The 9,895-nt window shown below is 44.3% G+C and overlaps 1 protein-coding gene across 1 annotated transcript; it reads left to right on the top strand.

The window, feature by feature from the left end:
• Positions 1–6,104: 6,104 nt before the first annotated feature.
• FZD7 (frizzled class receptor 7) lies at positions 6,105–9,675 on the top strand. Its single transcript, XM_074299027.1, has one exon. The coding sequence runs from the start codon at positions 6,457–6,459 to the stop codon at positions 8,170–8,172; it is 1,716 nt and encodes a 571-aa protein (XP_074155128.1). The 5' UTR covers positions 6,105–6,456; the 3' UTR covers positions 8,173–9,675.
• Positions 9,676–9,895: the final 220 nt, after the last annotated feature.

Below are 9,895 nucleotides of genomic sequence, written 5' to 3'. Positions count from 1 at the left end.
AACTTGAAAGTTGCAAATTTCAAACCTTGTATGTTAGAGGTCTAAATATTAGATTGAATAGAGGCCATAAAAGGTAACTCATTTTTAAAAGGATTTTGTCTCATATTTCAGATTTTTTTCACATCTGAAGTTCTCTACAATCCTGGAGTTTTTAGCACAGAAAGAGGAGGAGACTATTTTCAAATCTGGCCTGACATCAGGATATAATTAAAACCTGGAACTTGGGGGGGGGGGGAATAAATAGCATTTGAAATTTTGAAGCCATTGAAAGATTTTTTTTACTATTTTGAAGGGCAGGGATAATGAGTTTTGCAGCAGATAATTAAAAAGTTTTCCATTCATAGATATTTTTTCCAGAAGATACCAGTTAGTGACTTTGGAGAAAGGTTTTAAAGGTGAGTAACTTCATTTTCCTGTCCTCCCCCTCAGCAAAATTGACCTAAACAAAAGAAAAAATAAGTGGATCTCTGACTGAAACAATTTTAAAGTATTCATCCTTCAGGTAAGGGTTGGATCAGGGGAATAAAAAAAAAAATGAATGGAATTGAAAGGGGAAGAAAAGGGAAGGGAAGGAAAAGGTAGGAAAAGGAAAGGAAGTGAAATTTCTATTATGTGCCAGAAATTATGACGTTCAATGAAGAAACAAAGACAAAAGGGAAATAGCCCTTTCCCTCAAAAAGCTTATGATTTAATGGAGGTTGGAGGAATACCATGTAGTCATTCTATATAATATAGTCAATACATATATGACATATACAAAATGGGTACAGGAGGGAAGAGGAGAGAGAGACAATCAACAAAGGTTTCCCATTAGTGGCAGTCGAGTCAAGTCTTAGGACAAGTTAAGAATTCTTCCAGATGGAAATGAAGAAAGAAGACATCCTGGGCATGGGGAACAGACAGTACAAAGAGAAGGAGAAGGGAGCTAGAGTCTGATATATTCAGAACAGCAAGTAGGTCAATATGAAAGGAAATAATGTATAAAAAGGCCAGAGAGAGGAAGGATAGAGCCAAATTCAGAGTTGGTAAGTGTTTGCAATCCGGATTTGAACTCATGTCTCCTGACTTCCAATAGTTCTGTTGTAGCCTGATTTCTCTCACATTTTCAGCAAATTTCAGTAAATTACCTTTGGGGGAATGCTAATCAAAAATCACTTTCAAAAAGCCCATATGATCAAAAGCCCAAATCATCTTTGCTTCCTTATCTCTTATTTTTTGGGGGGAGGGGATGGGGGGAAGGTTAGTAATTAATTTTTCATAGAGAATAATTTGTCCATGTCTTCACACTTAAGTTTAATTTTAAAATCTCAATTTCTTTCCACTCTTGACAGTTGTTGCAAGTCCCCCCAGTTTCTTATCCTTATTACTAATATTAGTAAAGGGTTTAAAGGATAGAGCTTGCACAAAAGGAGATTCCATATCAAACAAACATGTTTGGGTTGTATTTGTGTTACTGTTATTCATCATGTCAGTTCTTTTATTTAGTGACAGTGGATGGTATTTCTCCCTCAAAACACAAAAAGGATCTGTGGCCTGATGAGCAAACATAAAACTTGGTTTTAAAAGCCAGAAAACTTAGATTAAAAAAGGGAAGAAAAAGTATTTTCTTTATACATACAATATCCTCCAACTAGAAATTGGAGGTAGGAATGTTTAATTTTTTTTTTTTTTTTTTTTTTTTTTTTACAAAATTAATTTTTACATCACCTACCTACTGGGACCCAGTGACTTCTTTCTTCCCTTTTCCCAAAGAACCATCCTCTCTAACAAAGAATTGTTATATTGTGATGAGGGAGTTCAGCAAAACTCATAATATAGAATAAGTCTGACATTATATATAATGTAACAGAGAAGGGGAAAGAACCTTCTCATATCTCTTTTTGGCGACCTAGCTTTATCATTTATGACTTTGTAACATTCTGTTTTCACTACTTTATTGTTACTTTTCATTCCATTCATATTATTAAAGTCATTTTAATTTCCCAAAATACTTATGAGATAATCTAATAACAAAATCTTCATTTCTAAATACAATGGAAAAACTGAGACTAAAAAGTGAGGTAATGTGGCAAATAATGAGACCATACAGCATGACTATTCAACTTGGGAATTAAAAAGAACTAAGGGTGACTCTAAACAAGTCATTTACTCTTTATGGGATTCAGTTTCCTCATTATAGAATTAGGAGATTAAACTCAATGATTTCTAAGGTCCTTTTCAGTTCTAATCTATGATCCAAAGAAGCCACAAGATTGAGAATCATTGAAATATTTTATAAGTGAAGTCATTTGACAAAGGAAAAAAAGGGACCATCCTAAGATAGTGAAGTCTAACATCCAGTTTTATTTTTTAGGATTAACACAGAAAAAATAATTATAAGTATTATACATTTGTGACTAAGGTGTAAATAACAACAATCATTAGAAAATGGAAAAAGAACTGGTCTTAAAACACTCCTCACGAGAAAGGTCTTTAGATTTACTTGTGGGCTTCAAAAAAATATTTTTTTTCTAATCCCTCAAATAAGCAACACTGTATCCGGTCTCCAAGTGTAAATTTCTTGCTTTTGGTCTAGCACAACTTCTTAATCATTTAAGCCTTCTTGTTAGGTCTAGGCAACTGTAACAAAAACCCTATCAGTTCTCCATTAACCAAAAATAAGCTTGGTTGGAGGGAAATGCAAAGGCAGGAGGTTATCTTAAAGAAAGAAAGAAAAAAAAAAGGCTAAAATCACTTAGTGTTGAGTTTTGATTAAGGAGTAGGAATGTGGAGGGGGAGCTGGAAAGGGGGTAGAATACAAATGTCTATGATCAGTCTGATAGATTTTATTTTCCTCTATGAATATGGAAACCCTGATTTAGAAAAAATTGTACTACAGTACATCACAATTAACAATGGTAACCTTGAACATAATCGAGTATTAAACTGATGAAACACCTCCAATCCCTAAAATATTTGTTAACTTGATTAGAAAATCTCCAAACAGAAATGATAACCCAACTTTGTCAGGAAAAATTCTTTATACCACTCATTTCTATGAGGGGAAAAAATTACTGCAAAAGTGAAAAATAAAAAGTTGCCCCACTCTCATAATAAGAAAAAATAAGAATTTTGGAGCCTCTGTTTCCTCATCGCAGTATGAGGAAATTGGACTAGATAAGTGATTCTCAAATGTTTTAATCTCATGATCCCTTTACAATACTACAAATAACTAAGGGCCCTAAACACTGTTTATATGGGTATCTATCATATTAAGCAGTAAAACTCTAAGTTTTAAAATATTTATTTCTCTATCGAAGATGACAATAATAGTTAAACTTATTAGATAACACATAAAGAACATTTTTTATGAAAAATAATTCCCCAAAATATTTACTGGCATTTTAAATGCATTTTTTCCATTATCCTTTGATGTCTGGCTCAATGGAATACAGTAGCATTCTTATATATGCTTTTGCATTCTTTCTGATATACTTTGTTTTGGTTGAACTATATTAAGAAAATTCTGCCTTATACAAATACATAATTAGAAAAGGAAGGAGCATTTTAGTAGACAAATAATATATTGGTTTTATTGAGAAATTAGTTTTAACCCTGAAGCTCCATTTTGGGACCTTCAGGGGTTTGGGATGATATTTTGCAAACCACTGGATCCAGATAATCTATACTGCTGAGATTACTTCCTATTTACACTATGTCTTATAGGTACAGTTATCTGTAGTTTGTCTCCCCCATTACAATGTGAATTTTTTTAAGCCAGGGGCCCAGTTTCTGCCTATCTTTGTATCCAAGAGTTTAACCCTGGATCTGACCCAGTGGAGGCACTTAATTCTTTGTGATAATAATGATAACGAGATGATCTCTAATGTCTTTTCTATCTTTAGGAGCAAATGAACTAAGTACTCATGAGGACACTGAGCAGGGGAAGGGTACTCCTGGGGGTTTTGAATTTATTTTGAGAATATGTACCCCTTCCCCCTATTCCTTATTGCATGTATCTCTGGATGTCCTCTCCCCACCAACTCCCCCAAAAACAGTATGTAAATTTCCAGTTAAACTCAATGCAATGGATTAATCTCGGGATTGTGAACTTTTTGTTTTTATTTCTTGTATTTTGAAAATTACTTTGGTGTCACTAGTTTCTTTTGTCATTTGTATTTTATTTTACGAATTTAAAAACATCATTCTGAGTAGTCCTTAGGCTGCACTAGACTGCCAAAGGGATCCAATAGAGAGAGACAGAGTGACAGAGATAGAGAGACAAAAAGAGAGAGAAAGAGAGACACAGAGAGAGAGATTAAGAATTCCTGCATTCCAAGGTCTCCAGGCTTCAATCTTGGAATATGGGGTAGACCTGAGGGAGAGGATCCCTAAGGAACAAATATATTAATCATATCCACATTTCTTCCCTTTTTTCGGAAGTCAATAATCAAGAAATATTTATTAAGCGCCTACTATGTGCCAAGTCCTGTATTAAACTCTGTATACAAAAAACGCAAAGGAATAAAACGATAGTCTTTACTCCCAGCCTAATGTGGGAGACCACATGCAAACAATTATGTCCAGACAAGCTGTTATATGCAGGATTAATTGGAGATAATCAACAAAGGGAAGGCACTTTTATTAAGGGGGATCGCTAGAAGCTTCCCGTAGCTCTCCCGCCCACTCCTACTGGGGAGCAGGGAGAGGGGTCGAGAAACCAATCTTTCTCCCGCCCCCGAGAATGACTCCCTCAACCCAGGCCCGCTGGGATCCTCGTGCTCTTCCTGGAGACAAGCAAGTTTCCTCATTTAAGGAAAAGATTTTCTACTTCCCTCCTTAAAATTCCTTTTAATTTTTTTTTTTTTTTGAAGTGGAGGGGGACCATAGGAAAGCATTGGTGTTCTCACGTGGTCGGCCTGATGCTGAGTTTAAAGCAGAAAGAAACCCGAATAGGATTCCTGTTTCCCAAACAGAGCCTAGTCCCACACTTTAAGAATAGCCCTGGCTAACCAGTCACCCCGCCCGCCTAAGCTCGGAGCCTATTCAGCGTGACTCGAGCCCTTCCACTCAAGCCTGACACTCCGTGGGAGAATCCTTCCAACTCCTTTCTTCTCTCAGATCAATATAAGTCGTATTTTAAGTTACCTAGAAAGAAGACGATTCTTTCCACAAAAAATAAAAGTTAAAATTTAGTTTGCCTTACATAGAGTTTCTCTCCCAAAGTGAATAAGGGGTATTAAAAAAAAAAAAAAGTTTCTTAAAAGTTTCCTTCCCCCTCCTCCTTCCCCTCCCCTAAGGAATCCGCCCAAAGCGCTCCAGACAGCCCCTAAACCCTCCTCCGCCCCCTTTCGACTTCTGACCAATGGAGAGGAAGCTACAGAGAAAACAAAGCCTACTATTGGATTTGACTGGGCCACTGAGACCCGCCCCCTAGGGTGGTTTGTGAATGGGGCGGAGGGGGGGCAAAGGAGGCGGGGCTCCTTGGAACACTGCGAGATATACTCTTCCTTTGGGGAGTGCGACGAGTTGGAATTCGTTCCTCCGGACCCCTAGATCCCCTTCCCGGCCCCGGGAGGTGGTGCTCGTATCCACGGCTGGGATCGAGTGGCAGAAAAGGGCCTGGGGGCCGCACATCGGACTGCCACGCGAGCCCGGGCTGGTGCCACCGAGGGAATCGAAGCGGGGGAGGCCCAGGACGACCAGTAATTGGATTTCCCAAACTTATTGAACTCTCTGAGGAAAGACGCGGATAAGGCTCGAAAGCAGGAATAATCCGTTTAGCTGGAGCTTTGGTCGGAGCCCGTGGGGCCGGGAGCCGAGAGGAGTGGAGCAGGAGGAGACAGCGGCAGGAGAAAAGAGAGGCGAGGCGAGAAGGAGGAGGAGGAGGCGGCTGCTGCGGAGGAGAAGGAGGAGGAGCCGCAGGAGTAGAGGCGGCGGCGGCTGCAGCCTGAGTGAGCCAGTGGCTGCTCCAGCCCCGTGCTTGGCGGGGACAGACTTTGCTTTTGGGGGGGAGGGGGAGAGAGGGAGAAGAGACCGGGAAGGAGGAGGAGATTAAAGGGACCTCGGGAAACTTTTGAACGTAATCGGAGGCGCTTGTTGCTTCTCGACCCAGAAAGACGAACCGTTAAGTCCCGGCTTGGTGGGGTGGGGTGGTGGAGGGGACTCTCTCCTCTCCTGGCCCCCGGGAAAGGCAGAAGAGCTTAGGACTGGTGGAGGAGCGATCTCTGGCGCCCTGGTGGCTGACTGCTGTTAGACCTCAGCCCGGGGTGAGGCGGACCACGGCGGCACCCTTGGCTTGACACCTTCCCCCGCAATCCGCGGACCCCTGCCCTTGTTCTCAGCTCCCCGCCTCCGGACTCTCATGTGCGGGGGGCAGCGGCGACGCCTCCCCGGGATCCCCTTCTCGCCTCTTCAGACGCCTAAGCCGGCTTCTCCGAACTCTGGGTGAGGAGCGCGCTTCTCCCGCGGCTAGCAATGCTGGGCCTAGGCACGGCCGTCCCCTCCGCCTCTCTGGGCCTGTGCGCCCTAGTGGGCGCCGCGCTGCTGGGCTTGCTGCCGGCGGGTTCTGGGGCGCAGCCTTACCATGGCGAGAAAGGCATCTCGGTGCCGGACCACGGCTTCTGCCAGCCCATCTCCATCCCTCTGTGCACGGACATTGCCTACAACCAGACCATTCTGCCTAACCTGCTGGGCCACACCAACCAGGAGGACGCCGGGCTGGAGGTGCACCAATTCTACCCGCTGGTGAAGGTGCAGTGTTCGCCAGAGCTGCGCTTCTTCCTGTGCTCCATGTACGCGCCCGTGTGCACCGTGCTGGAGCAGGCCATCCCTCCCTGCCGCTCCCTGTGTGAGCGGGCCCGCCAGGGCTGTGAGGCGCTCATGAACAAGTTCGGCTTCCAGTGGCCCGAGCGGCTCCGCTGCGAGAACTTCCCGGTGCACGGTGCGGGGGAGATCTGTGTGGGGCAAAACACCTCGGACAGTGCCGGAGGAGCGGGTGGAGGCCCCACAGCCTACCCCACGGCACCCTACCTGCCCGACCTGCCCTTCACTGCGCAGCCCAAGGGGGCCGGACGCCCCTCCTTTCCTTTCTCCTGCCCCCGGCAGCTGAAGGTGCCGCCCTACCTGGGCTACCGTTTCCTAGGCGAGCGGGACTGCGGAGCCCCGTGCGAGCCGGGTCGGGCCAACGGGCTCATGTACTTTAAGGAGGAGGAGAGGCGCTTTGCCCGGCTGTGGGTAGGCGTGTGGTCGGTGCTGTGCTGCGCTTCCACCCTCTTCACGGTGCTCACCTACTTGGTGGACATGCGGCGCTTCAGCTACCCCGAGCGGCCCATCATCTTCCTGTCCGGCTGCTACTTCATGGTGGCTGTGGCCCACGTGGCCGGCTTCCTCCTGGAGGACCGGGCCGTGTGCGTGGAGCGCTTCTCGGAGGAGGGCTACCGCACGGTGGCGCAGGGCACTAAGAAGGAGGGCTGCACCATCCTCTTCATGGTGCTCTACTTCTTCGGCATGGCCAGCTCCATCTGGTGGGTCATTCTCTCTCTCACCTGGTTCCTGGCGGCCGGCATGAAGTGGGGCCACGAGGCCATCGAAGCCAATTCGCAGTACTTCCACCTGGCCGCCTGGGCGGTCCCGGCGGTGAAGACCATCACCATCTTGGCCATGGGGCAGGTGGACGGAGACCTGCTGAGTGGCGTGTGCTACGTGGGTCTGTCCAGCGTGGATGCGCTGCGGGGCTTTGTGCTGGCCCCTCTCTTCGTCTACCTCTTCATCGGCACCTCCTTCCTGCTGGCCGGCTTCGTATCCCTCTTCCGAATCCGCACCATCATGAAGCACGACGGCACCAAGACGGAGAAGCTGGAGAAGCTCATGGTGCGCATCGGGGTCTTCAGCGTGCTCTACACCGTGCCGGCCACTATTGTCCTGGCCTGTTATTTCTACGAGCAGGCGTTCCGGGAGCACTGGGAGCGCACCTGGTTGCTGCAGACTTGTAAAAGCTATGCCGTGCCCTGTCCCCCGGGTCACTTCCCCCCCATGAGCCCTGACTTTACGGTCTTTATGATCAAGTACTTAATGACCATGATCGTGGGCATCACTACCGGCTTCTGGATCTGGTCAGGCAAGACCCTGCAATCTTGGCGCCGCTTTTATCACAGACTCAATCACAGCAGCAAAGGGGAGACTGCCGTATGAACCCGTCCCTTTCTGCCCTCCCCTCCCCCTCCCACCCCCACCAAACCCGCTGCTGGGGGGAGGAGAGGCTGAGGAAAGAACTTTTCGTATTTTGTTTTTGTTTTTTTTGTTTATTTGTTTTATTTTGAACTGCCTCCCCTCCTTCCCTTCACCAAAGAACATTCTGTAGTCTTCGTTGCAGAGTCTGGCAGAGGGGTGGGTTGAACAAGGGAGCCTTGAATGTAAAGACTTTAGGTTGGGGGATGGGGGGAAAGACACTCTGGATACAGACTTCCAAGAGAATAATAATAATTTAAAAAGCATTTAAAGGTACAGTAGGACATTGGTCTCCGGCAAAGCAAATCCTGAAGAACAGATTCTGAAGGCTTCCCCCTTTCAGGGGGCTGAACTCTGGGGCAGTACTGTTGGCTCTCTGCTTCAAGGAAAGTTGCTTGTCTAACTCCTGTGGTGCCCGGGTGAAAGGTAAAGCTGTGTCTGCTGCGGCTTTGTTGGGAGAAGGGAGGACCCCATGCAGTGTCCTTGTCAAGCAGTGGTCAAACCATAATCTCTTTTCACTGGGGCCAAACTGGAGCCCAGATGGGTTAATTTCCAGGGTCAGACATTAGTCTCTTCTAACCAATTCCCTCTCCCCCCCTTCCCTACTTCTGTTTCACTCCCTTACTCCTTTCAAGTCCTGTAAAATAAGCATTTGAAAATCTTGAGAGGCAATAATTTTAAATCCTATTATATATGTTAAAAGAACTGGGTAGAGTTCCTAAAAAGAATCGGGCTGCTCGGGGGATGCCTCAGCTATGACTTTTCTAAGATAAGTTGTAGCTTTCCCTTCCTCTCTTTTCCCAAATCCCCACTTTTAAATTGTTTTGGTAGGAGATGGGGTATTTAATAATGTTCTTTATATTGAAAAGCAACAAGTCACAACACTTCTTTTCACAACCAGAATGGTGCTTTAAAAAAAACAAAAAACAAAAAAAAACACCCTTGTCTTTGTTGCCAGACACAAAAGAGAAAACAAAAAAGTGTCTGTGAGTGGGAAAATATAACTGAAAACGGCAACTTTTATGGACAGAATAGTCCCCCTAAAAATTAGAGGTTTACTTTTGGATGGTAATTTAGTATAGATGATCATGGTCTTTATGAAAATAAAAAAGAAAGCAAAAGATAGTATGTTTTATACTTCCATTTAGGCTTAAGTTTCTAATTTAACTAAAGGTAACTGAAGAGTAGAGAATTTGGGATTTAGTTTTTTTTTTTTTTTTTTTTTTTTTTTTTTTTTTTTGTTATCCTATTTGTTTTAAACTGGGAATTTAATTCAGAACACCTGACATAGCAAGCTCTGCTAAAATGTTCAGAGAAATCCCTTCTTTATATCCCTTCTTATAAGTCTGTATTTAGTCTTTCTTTTTCTATTTGAACCTTTCTAGATGAAAGGAAGAGCATAATGCCTTGAGTCCTGTGATAAAGGAAAAGTTTAAACCATAAAGAACCATTTTGTCCCATTTTTTTTAGTAGAACATGGATTCTTTTGCAAAGTTTCCTAGAGTAGAACTTTCATGGTTCCCCTAATTGCCGATTTTACAGAAAATCCCAGAGTAGCCTTTTCTCTGCCGTTGGACACTACCCTCCTATCCTATTCTCCACAGTGTTTCCTAACAGTAATTATGTAAAGGATACTGTCACTACTTGGAAACTGGCTTTATGTATGAAGTGCTGGAGAGTAGAGCTG

The sequence above is a fragment of the Sminthopsis crassicaudata genome, chromosome 3, assembly GCF_048593235.1.
Source record: "Sminthopsis crassicaudata isolate SCR6 chromosome 3, ASM4859323v1, whole genome shotgun sequence".
NCBI lineage: Eukaryota > Metazoa > Chordata > Mammalia > Dasyuromorphia > Dasyuridae > Sminthopsis > Sminthopsis crassicaudata.
This window is presented reverse-complemented; position numbering and strand designations above follow the sequence as displayed.